Genomic DNA, 17,368 nt, shown 5'->3' with positions numbered 1-17,368 from the left:
GGGTCAGACTCCCCTCCTTGCTTCAACTTTAGAAACTACAAAGTGATTCTCACTGAATGGGATGATTAATTTTCAAAATTTTGTGTGGAATTTGACATAGTTGAACACTTTGTTAAATACTACGTCGACTCAAAATATATTGGAAGATATTTGTACATTTTTCCTAGAATATTAGTCAATTGAACACAAATAGCCCTTTTGTCATACAATACAGCAATTTTAGAAAATCATTTTTTTCGACCCGCCCTTATATACATACATTTGGGTATTGTATTGGGTCAAACTCCTTTTCCCTTTTGATATTTATATAATAGGAATGTAAGTAGCATATTTACATTATTTAAATTTTTTTGTAGCTTACATAAGCTGTTTTATACATAGCTGTAATTGTAAATTACTTTAAAATTTTCGAAGAGTGGAGCCATTTTAAGTACCTAGATAGAAAAGCAAAAATGTTACAGAAGAATGAGAACAATCTATGAATGTGAAAAGATTTGCTGTTTGAAGAAAGTATAATTTGAATGATTGCATGTCGGCTGCTGAGTGGAATATCATCCTATTCCGGCTGTCTTTTCGAAAACGCTCTATTTCAGCAAACTCCTAAAAAATGCCATACTTCAAAATTTGTTCGAAGAACGCCCTCAGAATTCGTTTGACATGAAAAAGGGCATTTATGAACAACAATTTCGAGATAGAGCGTTCTTCAGCCAAATTCTGGCATAAGAGGTTTTGAAAAATATTTAGAGAAAGCTGGGTTTCGAACTGGCATCCGATATAAGGTGATAATCCACTCAGCAGCTGATATGTATATTCAAGAGGTATTAAAATATCAAAAACCAATAAAATAAAGACAAAGCTCTTTCATCATTCTTCTGAAACAATTTTGTGTTAGGCTTAATTTTAATTTTGATAATTATTTACTTATGCGTCTACGAAACTAAATAAGATGAATACCTATTTGTCACTATGTTCAGAATGATAATATATAATTTTGTTTCTTTAATTTAAGTACGTAGTAGATTTTCCTATATATACAAAGCATATCACAAATGAACTTTTTTTACTTTAATATTTAGTACACCATTTAATATTGCGCGGTGAAGGATTAGCAACCGGTTGCATGTTGCTCAGCCCAGGGCTGTAGTCCATGCAGGGCGGCTAAGGGGGCACCATTAACTTGTTGTGCAGAAAGCGGCGCTGCTGGGGGTGGAGCAAATCCTTTACTAATTGCTTCGGCCTGCAGGGATAGCATTAGGCGATTTGCCGCTTGACGTTCAGCTTCGCGCTCCTCAGCTGTTTGACGTCTGTAAAGAGATAAAGAGTTAATATTTATAAGATTTTTGCTAATTCTGGAGTTTAAAAAAAAAGTTTGCTTAAAATAGAATAAGTTGTGTGGAACAATTAAGGTATTCTAAAAGTATCATAAGCAATGTGCTCTCTGTACATCTAATAAAATAAAGTCGTCAAATGTTTAGTTTATGTTATAACTCCGCCAGTGGCGTAGTGATGGGGGAGACATTTTGCCCCGGGCGCTACTCACAGGGGGGCGCCAAATGGTCCGCAAAGCAGAACTTCCTGGGTAGTTTGTATTTTTATTATAACTGATTTCTGGAAAAAACTTTCTATACTAAAAAATTCATCCATATATCCAGAACACTTGCGAAAGATTGTGGAATGATTGAAATCATATATCTTTTTTTCTCATGTTCAACCTTACGATAGGAATTATCAAAAAAATGTTTAACAAAAACTGTCAAACGTGGATCCGAAATTCGAGACACTCTCTGTGAAGAAGCAGTAGAAAAAGCGAACTCTCTTTGTGAAAAATGGGACATTGATATGGTAAAACGTGAAAGAAGGCGACGCAAAATCGGCTAGAGATATCTTTCCGCAGAATGTGAAATTTCTCGCATCATGAAAAGTGTTCTCGATCGTCTCCCAAAAAAAATACGCGCAAGACTTACACGACTAAATTACCTTAATTTTATATTTGTACTTTTCTTAGAAGTTGGAAATTTGTTAAACAGGAATAATTACGACGAAATTGTAAGGACTTAGGTGAATTTTATAATACAGATTTCGATGGAACAGAACTTTTTATGAAATATGTGTTTGTAAAATATTTCTTCGCAGTAGAAAAGAAATTGAACCTAAAACTCCGTTAGAATTACTTACTTTTATAATCTCGTATGGAGAAGATGTTTTTCCAAACATGACTATCTCAGTATTATTATTAGTAATGTATTATGGCTAATGTATCATAACCATATTGTTAATAAATATGTATTTGAATGTACTTATAGATGATATCTTGAGACCATGATAAAACTATAGGAAGGTAAAACCATTATCTCTACTCGGCGGCCGTAATGACTTTTTGATTTTTAAAAAAATGTTTAAATCTCTCTCAAAAACTTTGCGGAAATGCCAAATCAAAGGATACAAAGAAAAATTTTAGTATATTTGACTTTACAAATGACCGACAAAAAATAAAATAAATCGAAAATTTGGTATGCATTTTTTTAGTTTTTTTTTCTTATTTTGTACGAATTAACCATGCATGTTCATAATTTGCTGATACCAGCATTCAGCTTACTTCCATCATTAGAGATGTTGCAGGTCTTCGCAGCTGCACGATTCACCTAGTCCAACTGGGAATATTAATGTGCGGAAGTTGAATTTTTCCGACACCTTTTTCCCCCACTTTGGCGTTAAGTGGGACATCCCGATTTTATTTTGATGACATGAGAGAGCGGTGCAAATATACATTTTCCAGTTTCAATATGGTGTTAGCAAAAAACAAATTGCTATTACAGATTTTTGTTCCACATTACAGACGAATACATGATTTGTGCTATACACCAGGCTGGGGGCATATGTACATAGAGATCGAAGTAGGGGTAGAGTAATGCGCATATCCTTCGGAAGTGTGCATTCTTCTTCGGTGATGTCTGCAAAGGCGGGAGCCTGAGTTTGAAGTAAATCACAGACTCTGCGTTCGTGTTGCTCTGGATCATACTACACCAGATCTCGTCATAGGGCTTATGCAGATGTCTTCTTATCTACCTTGGAGGCACAACTACATCAATCAATTGTCTTTTGGGATGCCTCGCTGCTCAGACGTCCTAAGAAGATATTCCGTTGCAGATCTAAATGGGAAATTTGGCAGCCCTGCAACTTTCTCCGTTGCAGCGATTTGAGAATTTTTATGTATCTTTGTGCATTGTAGGCAATTTCGGATGCATTTATGTTGCATTATGTTCGAACGTCAACGTGTGGGGTTCCACAGTAGTAACATTGTGCCATCGAAGTGGCTGCCCAGTTTTTGTATTATGTGCAAGGTCCACGTCGTGAACAATATGGCCGTATGTACATTAAATCAGTGCCACGTCCTGTGATGTGAAAAATTTGAAGAGACAAGGGATATAAATATTTAGTTTGCAGCATGAAGCTGCCGGACAAAACTAAGTCCCTCCTCTATGCCTTTCAAGCCGCCGGGGAACGAAGCTCCCTCCGTTGTTGTCCTTCAACGCCAAAAAAAAATTATTTGGCTCCGAGCGCCAGAAAACCTCACTATGCCACTGAACTCCGCAAAGCTCTAATGCAAAAACGGGTTTTTGTATTTTAGGGCCTCATTCTCTATTACTAACGAACTTTCGTTTCGCCTCAAAGACGAATCGCGTAAAGGCCGGACGAAAATGATTGAGAATACCATTGCTAGACGAAATCGTTTGGAGGCGAATTGTAACAATTTAGGGTTTCCCTGTTTATTAGGAACCGTTGGGTTTATGCAAGGTGATGATTACTTACTTCAGGCTTATTAATTACCGGAAAACGACCGCCGCGATTAAGAGCTAAAACTGAAGTGATTTATTACGAGTTAATGTATGTACAAGTTCATGTATGTAAATCCATATATACACAGAGTCGTAATTCATTGGACTAAAATAGGTTACTTAAAATAGTATTGAAATGCAGTAGGTAATATATAACACTACTCCACCCTTCATTTAAGAACATGAATTGTGAAATTGTGAAAATTCAAAAAATGCGTAAATTATAAAAACGTGATGAAATTTAATACGAATTAGTTTCGAAAATCCGGAGCGTTATATCGACGAACTTCTTGACGAACACGCGAACTTTTGCGTTGTTGCGCCTCTTCGGTTGGTGTAAGATTTGGCTGCTTAATATCATTTGGTTCTTCCAATGTTGCTTGTTCTTCATGTGCCTGTGCAGACATCTCGTTGGTTGGCTGAGTTTGTATGAACTCAGGTCCTATAGGTATCGATGTTGTTTTGTCGTTATTGGTTATGGATCTAGCCTTTAGCTGGTTAGCATGGCGTTTGATATTGCCACGTTGCGTTTTGACGATGTAAACCATTTTACCAATTGGTCTTATGATTGAACCTTTGATCCACTTCTCCCCTCTTACGTAGTTTCGAGCAAAAACCGGCTGGTTTACTTGGAACTTTGGTTTATGGCGTGGTTTGTCGTGGCTTAAGGTTGGCTCTAACAGTTGGGTTAGTAACGTACGAACTGGTCTACCATGTAGTAGCTCAGCGGGCGTTTTACCTTCAGTGTTTGGCATAAAACGATATGTAGAAAGATATTTGGTTACGGCTGCTTTGATTTGTAAACCGTCATCGATGTTCTTTTTTACAGCTGTTTTGAAGGTTCTAACAAAACGTTCAGCTAACCCATTTGATGCGGGGTGAAACGGTGCTGTAGTTACGTGTTTGATGCCATGTTGTTTGCAATAACACTCAAAAAAATCTGCTGTAAGTTGCGGACCATTATCGCTGACAAGCGTGTGCGGGATACCTTCGACTGCGAAAATTGAATTCAAGGCCGATATTGTATCAGCTGTTGTAGTGGACGATAACTGCATGATGAAGGGGAATTGCGAGTACGCGTCAACGCAAATTAGCCACATTGAATTAAAAACAGGACCAGCAAAATCAATGTGGATGCGTTCCCAAGGATTTTTTACCTCAGGCCAACTGTTATATTCTCTTACAGGTGCGGGGTTTGCGAGTTTGCACACATCACAATTCTCCGTTAGCTTTGCGATGTCTTTGTCTATGTTGGCCCACCAGACGTGCTGTCTAGCCAGCTGCTTCATCTTAGAAACCCCACAGTGTCCGTCATGCAAAATGTTCAAGATCTTAGCTCTCAAAGAAAGCGGTATGACGGCACGGGTATACTCGGTTTGAAGGCATAATAAGCTGTTTTGCACAACTAAGGCGTAGCGATGGTTAAAAAATGAACGCAAGTCTTCATTTTGGGGACTAAGCTTTTCTGGCCAGCCCTTTTGTACAAAATTCTTTGTAAAACAGTGTCCTTTCTGGCGTGGGATAAAATTATTGTGGCATCGATTGGCGTGTTTAACGCTTCTATTGTATAGCATGCTTCTTCGCTGTCGAAATTTTTGTCGGTCCCAATAGGTAACCATGATAAAGCATCAGCATTACTATGATCAGTAGTTATGGCCCAGCGTTGTAGGCGATGTGACGTCATCGAAGGCAATTGGCTATTTGGGTTGAAAATACTGACAAGCGGCTTATGATCGGTAAGCAAAGTAAATTTTCTTCCATAGAGATATTGATGGAATCGCTTGATACCAAAAACAATTGACAGTGCCTCTTTTTCTATTTGACTATAACGAATTTGATGTTTGTCAAGAGTTTTTGATGCAAAGGCTATAGGACGCTCAGTTCCGTCCGCATATGTATGTGAAATTACAGCACCAATACCATATGATGAAGCATCAGTTGCTAAAATCAAGGGTAACTTTTCATCATAATGTGCCAACTGTGTAGTGTTCAGAATGTGCTTTTTTAATAAATTAAATGATCTGTTTTGTTCAGGCCCCCAAGTGAACTTAACATTTTTACGGCGCAATAAATTAAGTGGGGCTGATATCTGGGAATAGTTAGGTATAAAATTATAATAGTAGTTTACCTTACCCATAAATGCTTCAAGTTGCTTCAGGTTCTTTGGCGGTTGCAGATCTTTGACCGCTTTCAGACCGGCTTCGTCAGGCAAAACACCTTCTGCGCTTATTTGACGCCCAAGATACTCTATTTTATCTTCGAGGAAAGAACACTTTTGCCGTTTGCATTTGATGCCATTTGCTTGTAGAATTTGTAGAACTTGTTCAAGGCGTTTTAAATGTTCAGAAACAGTAGGTGCAGTGATGATAATGTCATCAAGGTAGTTTCCGCACCCTTCTACCTCTTGTAAAAGTTGTTCGAGATATTTTTGGAATATTGCTGGAGCACTGGAATAGTCCAAGCGGTGTATTAACTACCATGATCGTTTTTGCGTCGTCATCGAGTTCCATTTGTAGGTAAGCATCTTTAAGGTCGATTTTTGTAAATTGTTGACCGCAGCGTATCATTTGTAATAACGTTTCTCGTGTAGGCAATGGGTTTTGTTCTATGTCGATTTGCGAATTTATAGCTAATTTAAAATCACCTCAAATTCTAATTGAACCGTCTGGTTTCGGTGCTAAAACGATAGGTGAAGCCCATTGCGAAAATTTAACTGGCTTCCAAATAACGGCGCTTGTGAGTCATTCGGCCTCTTTTTTAAAATGTGGAATTTGCGAAAAGGGAATCTGGCGACTTTTAAAAAATTTAGGGTGTGCACTTTCTTTTAAATACACACTGGCTTTGAAATTTCGAATGGTCCCGATTGCTGGTTCAAAAACTTCACTATATTTTGTCAATAAATCGTTAATTTCGTCAGCCTGAACTGCACTAATTTTTAAAATTTGTTGAATTTCATATCCAAACTCTTTGAACAAATCAAAACCAAAAAGATTATTGCTATTCTCGACATCAACAACAACAATTGTTACTTTTTCGCCACACTTTACGCCTACATATAATTCTCCAATCACTGGAATTCATTTTTGACCGAATCCGAATAAAGTACGTGTACACTTTTGTAATTTTGGAGAATATAATTGTTTATAAGTTACTTAAAATAGTATTGAGCTATCGTTCGCAATACAGAATGAAGCCCTTAAAGTTTAGCTATGTATCTAAGATGGTTAATTTCGATATATGTAATGTGAAGTGATCTATAATAAGAGCTAGGCAAATAGCTAAAATGTGGTAAAAATCATATAATGGTTTTCGCACAGCTCTAAATCAACGATTCATTCGATTAAAATATTTCTCACTCCAAATTTAACTTTGAATTAACTTTTGTACTGCTTTAAAAAAGTGTATTCCTTTTTAATACAGCCGAAATTGTTTAAACAGAAGTGACATTAAAAAAAAAATAGTTTGTGTGTGTGTTCGCTGTCAACCATCCATTCAAACATGCTCTCAACGAGAGCATTTCACTACATCGGATTTTTAATTACCTCAAATGATGGAAAAGGACAGCTAGCGAAAGCATTTAAGTAAGTATGCCTGTATAATTAAGGATAGTGTTCTTCTGGATAGTGGACTAGGGACCGATACATGCGAAAACTTTAGATTTATGGTGCGTTTTTTGATATTTGCCTACATTAATATTTCGCATATTTTTTGCAGGAAGTGTATTGCTAGAAATTTGGATAGAGGAACGAAAGAAATAAAACACGAGGGAAGGAGAAATATATAGAGCTAAACAAAGTTAAAAATAAAGAGTTGAAGGGAGCTGGAGAGAAAGATGAAGATATAGAGATAGAGACAGGCTATAGCCGAAGAAAGAGAACGAGAGAGGGAAGAGCGAATTAAAGAAATGGGAAAAGGAAGAAGGGGTAGAGAGAGAGAAAATGGGAGTAAAAAATTAAAACATCTTAAAAGTCAAGCAGATAGATCAAAGTGAGGACAGAACAACATCTGACGGGTCTGCAATTCCTTTAAAATATCTGCAGATGTTTAAATTTTCTTTATTTATTGTGTAGTTTTGCGAAGTGATGGGACTTAAAAATGGATAAATGAAAGGATCACCCTAACTAGAACGTTCATTATTCGACTTCCGATAGTAACACTGATAAACGCTTAGATTTTACACCCCATTAAATTTGTCCCCGAAAAGTCCCAACTTACACCGCATGGGTTAAACGTAAATGACTTGCAAATCTATATATTCAGACAGCTATAGCTTAATGTAGTTTTAATAAATATAATTAAAATTGGTTTAGGTCATAAAAATAGATTAAACATAATAATTGATATGCACAACAAAGATTACACAAACATATTCAGAAAACAATTACGGTAAATCAAAATACATTTGCCCATTTACCAAATACATGCGAAATGTAAAGCAAATGACAGTTTTGTAATGAATATTTAAACGATAAACGATTTGAAAGCTCGTTAGGCTATGTATATGTATTGTAGAATTAATGAATTCAAATATACCCAACAAACAATGAGACAATAAGGGAAGTTTGTCAACTCTTAACTTGATTTCGCAATACAGCTTACCATTCGCAGCTAAACATTCTCTCAAACTCTTTTCGAACGTTTGCTTTCAAGTCGAGTATGAGTTGATGACATTCGAAATTGCTTTGCGATTCTACCTCTTTCACTAAAGTTTGAGAAAGGTTTGCAAATATTTAATACCTAAATTTGATAACTAATGAAAATGCCATTAGAAACCTTAAAGAACACTTTCCACAATTTCTCTGGCAGCATTTGAGCATGAACCAATAAACAGATCCCGCACTAAAAAATGAGAGAGCAAAAAAATCATAGTTGGCTGGGAAATAAATTTCTCGGCATGACGTCACGCTTTTGACAACATGTTTTATTGCTGACACAGTGCTCACCATGGTGTGATGGTAGCATGCTCCGCCTACCACACCGTATGCCCTGGGTTCGCATCCCGGGCAAAGCAACATCAAAATTGTAGAAATACGGTTTTTAAATTAGAAGACAATTTTTCTAAGTGGGGTCGCCCCTCGGCAGTGTTTGGCAAGCGCTCCGGGTGTATTTCTGCCATGAAAAGCTCTCAGTGAAAACTCATCTGCCTTGCAGATGCCGTTCGGAGTCAGCATAAAACATGTAGCTCCCGTCCGGCCAATTTGTAGGGAAAATCAAGAGGAGCACGACGCAAATTGGAAGAGAAGCTCGGCCTTAGATCTCTTCGGAGGTTATCGCGCCTTACATTTTTTTTTTATTTTTATTTTATTTTGCTCCGCTCTTACCTCCTACTACATTTTTTTATCTTAAAGGTTTATTTGGGTTGAAAACTAAATAGTATTACTACCTAATATCTTTTGGTTGTAGTTTTCAATGCATATGTACGTATGAAAAGCGGATTGTTTACAAGTGACGAATGGACGGAATGATTGTTCGTGCCTTAAGACATGTTTGTTCACATTTTTCGAATGGAATCAGAATAGAAGGAGTAAAATGCAAGCAAAAAATGTGTCCGGACGCGATCTGTAAATCCTGCCTAAATTCAACATACTGCTATCCTTGAAGTTTTATATAAAAATGAAGTACGTTGAATCAGTGAGGTCAGCTCGCGTGCGATAACAGTCGCCAATTGCGAGTACCAAGCGAGGTTAAAGCTTCCTTCAACTGTCTCTCCAAACTCAGTGAAGGTCTTCTCTTTCCTCTGTTTGCAAACTGTTGGAGCGTATCCGTTCATCCGCATAACATGACTTAGCTAGCGAAGCTTTCTGTTTTTATTCGCTGCGCTATCGTCATATCTGCAAAATGCTCATACAGCTCATCATTATACCCATCGGTACTCGCCGTCGACATCACGGATATGACTATAAATCCTCCGGAGAACTTTTCTATCGAATACTCCAAGAGCCATCTCATCTTTTCTCGACACCTTCCATGATTCTGAGCCATACATAAGGACAGTTATGATGAGTGACTTGTAGAGCGAGAATTTTGTTCGTCGAGACAGGACTTTACTTTTCAATTGCTTAAACAAGCACTTGTTGGCAAGAGTTATTCTCCGTTTGATTTCTAGGCCGACATTGTTTTTGCTTTTAATGCTGCTTCCCAAATAGACGAAATCCTTCACAGTCTCCAATTTATATCCGTCAACAGTGACGTGACTACAAAGGCCACAATGACATCAAATACTTCGTCTTGTCCACATTTACTGCAAGACCCAATTTTTTTTGCTTCTTTATCTTATACCAACTCTTCGCCTCCTTGTTTGAACAGCCCGGCGGGTATCCCGTCATTACTTGGCACCTTGTGATTTTTTAGCCGTAATATTGCCATTCGCACTTCGCCAAAGTTGGATGCCGGAGCGTGTTTTTCATCATCGGCAATCGGGGTATCGTATTCGTCTTCCCCCACACTCTGTACGTCAGCTACCAGGTCGTCATTGTCATTCCTACAAAAATCTGCCACGGTGTTGAAAACTTCTGTCATTAAAAGAGTATGAAAAATGTATGATAAACCGAATATAATAATAATATTTTTCGCGATAAATATCCGGGGAGATAGAGCCCACTTTTCTTCCAGAATGTTGTGTGCTAATGGGAGCATTATTTGGTAATCCTACACGTTTTAGGCCGAATCCATGTGCATCTGATAAGGCAGATAACTTTTTTGCTGAGAAACTTTTCATGACGAAGGGATTGGCAAGCCACCAAATCAATTTGATGTTAGTTGTTCGCCCGCTTTCAAAAAGGAAAAAAATATACTCCAGAAATTTTATTTTTACTCCGCCGTAGTCGTTTACTCAGGTAACAGTTTTAAATACTCCGAATATGAGCGAAATGTAATAAATCGAAAAACTTCAAAAGAGCTACGTCATAAAACTTTTTTTCAAATTCGATTACAAATACAACAATTCCGGAATGCGGGATCTTGGCTGATTTGTTTATGGCATTTGAGTACAAACTACATTCTCAAAACTAAATCATTAATTCTCAGTCTGAGAACAAAATGGCTTACTGGGTAGACACATGGGTACATCAAGTTAAGCGTATACAGCCACAAATGTGTATAAATACAGAATCAGCCACTTAGCACTTACAAGGACATGGATGGCTGTTGATTGCTCCAAGGACTGTTGAGAGAACAAGTGACATTAAGGGTAAAAGTAGAGATTGTGTGTCATAAATGGAAGCATATGAATAACGTGTTAATTGCACCATAAAAGTTTCCACATTCCTTATGCTTATTGAAAATGCTTTTAAAATTTTAAGTTTTGATGAAAATGGCGATGACAGCTATGTATATATTTAATACATCACTATTCATACAACCTTCTTGATTTTACTTCATGCGGAAACTTAACGCAGAGTTTGCGCATTGGAGAAAACTTTGTTTGTTCGTGCGAATGGATACTGATGTGGGTACAGGCTGTGTGTGAGGGATGAAGCGCCATATTGAATAAGTCATAAGTTAATGTTAAAGTGTGTCCACAAACATACATACATACATAGTAGGCTGGATCAGTCCTATTGTACAGTATGCCATTTTTTTGGTCCTGTGAAAATTTAGAATTCGGTCCAATAAGCTTAAGTCGGTGAAATGGGAAGCATACCTGCTACGAATACGAGAGAAAGTCACGCAAAGAACGGTTTCCCACTACAGATTTCATGTCTTCCTCTGAAGTGTTGCTTATCGGATGCAGAACGGCACAGTTGGTAGCCGCACTTATAGCAACAGCGCCGAAGTCTAAGGTGTATGTACTTAAACTAATTAATTGAAGGCCGCCACTATTTCAGAAGAATCTACGACTGAATCAATTTAGGGCACTTTCAAAAGGTCTACAAAGGGGGATAATGGCCATTTCGTAAGACAACACATTTTTAAAATTGTCAGTTGAAGGCACTGCAAAGGGACAGAATTCGAGCTGGTACAGTCTCTCAATACGATAGTTCAGCGCTATTTCAAAAACAATACGATTTTGTGTAGGGATAATTTAATTGGCGGCTGCCATGGTGTGATGGTAGCATGCTCCGCCTACCGCACCGAAAATCGTGGTTTCAACTCCCGGTAAAAGCAACATCGAAAACTTGAAAAAAAGTTTTTCTAAGCGGGATCGCCCCTCGGCAGTGATTTGGCAAACACTTCGAGTGTACTTCTGCCATGAAACGCTGTTCAGTGAAAATGCATCTGCCTCGCGTATGCCGTTCGGAGACGGCATAAAACATGTAGGTCCTGTACCGCCCATTTGAAGGAAAAACTAAAATGAGCACGACGCAAATTGGTAGAGAAGCTCGTCCTAAAACCTCTTCGGAGGTTATCGCGCCTTGCATTTATTTATTTATAATTGATTTAGGAAACAAAGAGCTCCTTAAGGCAAAAATAATTACACATAGATTTTGAAAATCACAAAAATTATTTCGACGGCGTTTATCAGACAAATTTTTTAGGGACCCTCCTTACATAATCTTTAAATTATGAGCAACAGGTTTTCACTTTTTTTCGACCCTGTCTAATATACGTATATGTGTGCATGTGATTATTTGTACAAATATCGGAGGTAAATCGATAATTAAAGACCGCGGTTAATCAAAAATGGAGTTAACGATATATAGCTCCAGATAAAGCCGGCTTCAATTTTGAATAAGTCATTCGGATATATATTTAAAGTTGAACAGCACAGCCTAAAGCGATTCAAAATTCCACCTCGGCATCCTATATATACACAAATGGTATTGATCTGAATATTTGGGCCAACGTATGGATTACAGTCGGAGATACCTCACATAAAATACTAACAAAGATGATGATCTTTAGTCAACCAAAGAGATCCTAATGCCAGCATTGATTCGTAGGTATCTCCACGGTTTGAAAGTTATGGTTCCAGCCATTAAGTACATATCTGCTTGGAAGTTATACATTTTTCCGAGTGAAAACTGTCGAAGTCAGAGATTTAACTAACTTTTGACTGCCGTAGTAAATATTGATGGCATTATCTAAACTGCGTCATTAATGGCGGCAAGCTTCACTTGATAAACAATGCTGTGACCATTGCAGGTCGCCTGCAAGTTCCTCAAAGCCAGTCTTTCGATAGAGTTTCCTGTGTGGTATGATTACACCGCCACTTCTTCTAAAATCGCAGCTAATAAGAACTGATTATCTTTTGGAGTAAGAACAATTTATATTTAAGGAGGTTCGATTCGAACTCAAGGCCTATAAACAAAAAAATTTGTTTTAGTTTGGTTGTACGCCTATGCGCGCATCGTAGGAGCTTTGCAACTGTCTGGGCTTTTAATTAGTAAATATTTGAATAAAAAAAATTAAATATTTTATTTTTCGATTTTAAGACAGGGTGTATAATTGACGTATATTGGAAGTATCTTGCGTTAACCCTTGTCAAATTTAAATTTGGGGCTAGCGGTTTCGACGTTGCGTTGTTGTTGTTGTTGTTGTAGCGATAAGGACACTCTCCGAAGACCTTGGCGAGTGTTATCGATGTTGATGGTCCTTTACCGGATGCAGATCCGGCACGTTCTGGTAACAAGCACCATTAAGGCACCAGCCCGATCATATCGGGAACGATTTAGAATGACCACATGAAACCTTCAAGACCATACCACCCTCCCTCTCAAAGGGTAAAAAGCTGTATGAAGAGCTGATCTGCAGGGTCTTTAGTGTAAGGATATCCTAAGCTGAAGCATGAGGGGCAGCATCATATGAAAGCAACCCCTTAATTAAAGTAAGTCAACTCAGTTGTTGACAGAAGTTCTTGTCTCTAAGCTGCACAATGGAGAGTAAGTTTTCTTTGGATTCCCGATCTGTTCAAAAAAAAAACGGGATTTCCTCTGCTTCGATCTTTTAATTTTAAATCATAATTGCGCTTACTTACTCCAAAAAAAAAATTATTTTAATTTTTAAAGTCTTCTAACATCTCAAATTCAATTGCAAGTAGATAAATTCACAGATATATAACTTAAAGCCATATTGTACGTGAAACTACAAAAATAATTTTGTGAAAAATTTACGAGTCTACATGGGCATATATTTGTGTACATATCTACATGTCTATGCAAACAAATAAAAACCAACAATTCAATTTGCAACATTTTCACTCAATGAAGTCAAATCTTTCTTTATTCCATATCGCATATTGCAAAGTGAATTATTACTGCGGATAAAATGTTGCTGCCAGTTTTTGGTTATTAATGTTGTTGCTGTAGTTGTTATATGAGTAAGCAAAAGTTAAGTAAATGTAGGACTATTGGTACAAACTAGAGATAAATGCGGAACATCGGGATTCGCGGCGCTTTATGTATATCAAGGTGGTTGGAGTGGGCGGTATTGGGCAGGTTGTGTTGTTGTTGTAGCGATATGAACACTACCCGAAGATTTTAGGGAGTGTCATCGATGTTGATGGTCTTTTGCCGGATATATATACTATACGTTCTCGTAACAAGCACCATTAAGACCATTACGGAAACGACTTAATATGATCACATTGAACACACCCCTGGTTATATGTCGAACTTGAGGTCGCCAGAGCCCCGAATGCCAAATAGATATGTGTATGATACATGCGTATTTGTAACAGGCATCTCCTCGCGTATGTGAAGTAGCAAAACCAAAGGGTATGGCTGAATCCGGTAGCTAAACATTTAATGCTTCGAGATCTATGTGTGTTGTATATATAGAAAATGGAAAAAACGGGATCTGTAAGAAATATATCCATCTCTAGTATATACAAGGCTTTGTTGTCATTGATGTTGTTGCAGGCAGTTAAGAATATTGTTGGCATTGCTGCTGGTTGGTTTGAAGTTTGAAAGTTGGCAATCTCAATTCTGCCACACCACATAAAATTAACAAAAAAACAGTTGTACGAATAAATTGATTACATTTCTAGCACTCACCCGCATCAGTGTAACAATTTTTTTTTTGCATAAACATATGAGTATGTTATATTGTTGTTTGCATGCTTAGAAACTTTTTTCGTTATACACAGTGGCGTAACAATAGGGTGGCAGGGCTGCAAAATGCCACGGGCCCCCGACCTAAGAGGGCCCCGGACCAAAAGGCGCGAGCTCAAAAATATTACATTATACCTGAGTATTTTACTATATTTGAAAAGTTTATTTTTATAAGTTCTGCTAAAAATCCAAAGTGAGACAACTAAAGACCATAATACAATTTCAAGTTAATCGTTAAGCATTTCAGCCAAACTAAACAAAAAGATGTTGATTCATTGTTAGAGATGTACACGTTACACGTGAGATAGGTTATTGATATGCAAAAATTTTTTTAAACAATTCAACAAATTTATAATTTTTTTGGGCATAGTATCGAAAGATGGAATATTTTATCAAGTTTTATATCTAATAAAGAAATTGAGTCTTCAACTTCAAAAACATTAAACCCTACTAAATGGACAGGACGTATGATGTCGTTTTGCTTTAAAAGTTCGGTTTGTTGAAGTCCAAAAAGCGCTAACGAAAACATTCCGTTAAATTGCAAATCAGATGAAAAAAAATGAAGCTATTTCATTCAAAAAGAAGATCAAAAACTACAGTTTTGTTATGTTATTGGTTTTCCATTGCAGTATCCTACTTACAATCTATGCAACCTTTAAAGCACTTCAGTCTAAAGCCACCGATCTCTCAAATGCCTTATGAAAATGTCTAGAAGAATTGAAAAAGTATCTACATGAATTTGAAAATTTAAAAACTTAAAGAAACTTAAAGCAGAGAAATGGTTCATGATCCCTGAATTTCCTAAAACTCGCCAGATGATAGTAAAACGCCATTTTGATGAGCGTCCGGAAAGTTTGTTTAAAGTGAATATATTCTATCGAGTATTGGACATCATTAAAAACCAACTGAAATAGCTTTTCGTTGTAAAGAATGAAATTGTAACATTCCAGTGTTTTGCAACCTTCCACTTTAAAAGTTTTAAATGACACTGATCTATTAAAAAAAGCTGTAGAAGTTGTTGAGATTTATAAAAAGACTTATCTGAATGATTTGCCTGGGAAATTCTAAATTTTCGACCCACTTTCAGAGACGAAATAGAAAAATTGTCGTGTATTAGATATCTTGCTGATTTATTAATAATAAAAATTAATTGTTCTTGCGGATTTCCTGAAGTATGTACTGCATTACTGTTATTTCTTACAATTCCTGTAACTACAGCTAGTGCTGAACCATCATTTTTATGAGACACGACACCTACATAACCCTATATGTAAACTTTGATGATTTCTAAGAGACCTCCAGTCTCTGGCCATTAGTGGGACATACACAACGTGTAATTGAGTACGCTGAAAATCTCGAAATTTGTTAAAACTAAACTGAGTACAATGCGACGATTTTTATTGATAGGGGCCCATCCAAAAAATATGCCACCGGGCCCTATATAGTAAAGTTGCGCCACTGGTTATACAACAGTAAAACCCAAAATTTTCATCTAAGCATGCTTTTGGCGCACACTTGCAATTGAATGCGTATATCCATAAGTATACTTTTTGGTCTTACCACACATAAGAAGATAGTTTTATAAACTTTTGTTATCACCCCTTTACTTTCTTCATGTTTCACATATGAATCAAAACGGACTAAAAATACAAATTTCCAAAGATTTTGGTAACACTCCGAATTCTGAGTGGAATAACACACTAACTCGGCTGAGGTTTCGAAAACACTCTATTTCAATAATTCAACTATTGATAGACGGCCTACTTCAGAATTCTGTGAAGTACAACCAACTTCAGAATTTTATTCAAAAATGCCCTGCATAAGTATAATTTCAATACACTTTGACATTATCTGGGCCATTATTGAAAAAAATCTGAGATAGGGCAGTCTTCAACCGCGTTTCGAGTTAGGGCGTTCTTAAAACAAATTCTGAAATAGAGTGCTTTTGAATAAAATTCTGAGGTAGAGCGGGCACCGTGGTGTGATGGTAACGTTCTCCGCCTACCACACCGAATGCCCTGGGTTCACACCCCGGGCAAAGAAACATCAAAATTTTAGAAATAAGATTTTTCAATGAGAAGAAAATTATTCTAAGCGGGGTCCCCCCCGGCAGTGTTCGGCAAGCACTCCGAGTGTATTTCTGCTATGAAAAGCTCTCAGTGAAAACTCATCTGCCTTGCCGTTCGGAGTCGGCATAAAATAAGTAGGTGCCGTCTCTCCAATTTGTATGAAAAATTAAAAAGGAGCACGACGCAAATTGGAAGAGAAGCTCGGCCTAAAATCTCTTCGGAGGTTATCACGCCTTACATTTTTTATTTTTTAGAGCATTTTAGAACTGGTAGCCGCGATAGGGTGATATTCCAATCAGCAGTCGATGGTGGGTGTGGGGGTAGCGTTCTCCGAAATCGAAAATTTATAAAAAAAGTTTTTTCTATTAGACATACTTTTTTTCAATCGGCGTCATCCTTTGGTATTTGAAAATACTCAAAATGTATTCCATGAAAAGCTTCTCAGTAAAGATGTATTTATTTGCAGATTCCG

General features: G+C 37.2%; 1 protein-coding gene across 1 annotated transcript in view; it reads right to left on the bottom strand.

Moving 5' to 3' along the window:
• Positions 1-867: 867 nt before the first annotated feature.
• C15 (homeobox protein C15) overlaps positions 868-17,368 on the bottom strand; it is a 124,438-nt gene continuing 107,937 nt past the window's right edge. The window contains exon 4 of the mRNA XM_067771847.1: positions 868-1,304. Within this exon, the coding sequence (XP_067627948.1) occupies positions 1,106-1,304 (199 nt within the window). The 3' untranslated portion in view covers positions 868-1,105. The remainder of the gene's footprint in view (positions 1,305-17,368) is intronic.

Source organism: Eurosta solidaginis, chromosome 1 (genome assembly GCF_040869045.1).
Source record: "Eurosta solidaginis isolate ZX-2024a chromosome 1, ASM4086904v1, whole genome shotgun sequence".
In the NCBI taxonomy this organism is placed as follows: domain Eukaryota; kingdom Metazoa; phylum Arthropoda; class Insecta; order Diptera; family Tephritidae; genus Eurosta; species Eurosta solidaginis.
The sequence above is the reverse complement of the archived record's forward strand: the minus strand, read 5'-3'. Positions and strand labels throughout refer to the sequence as shown.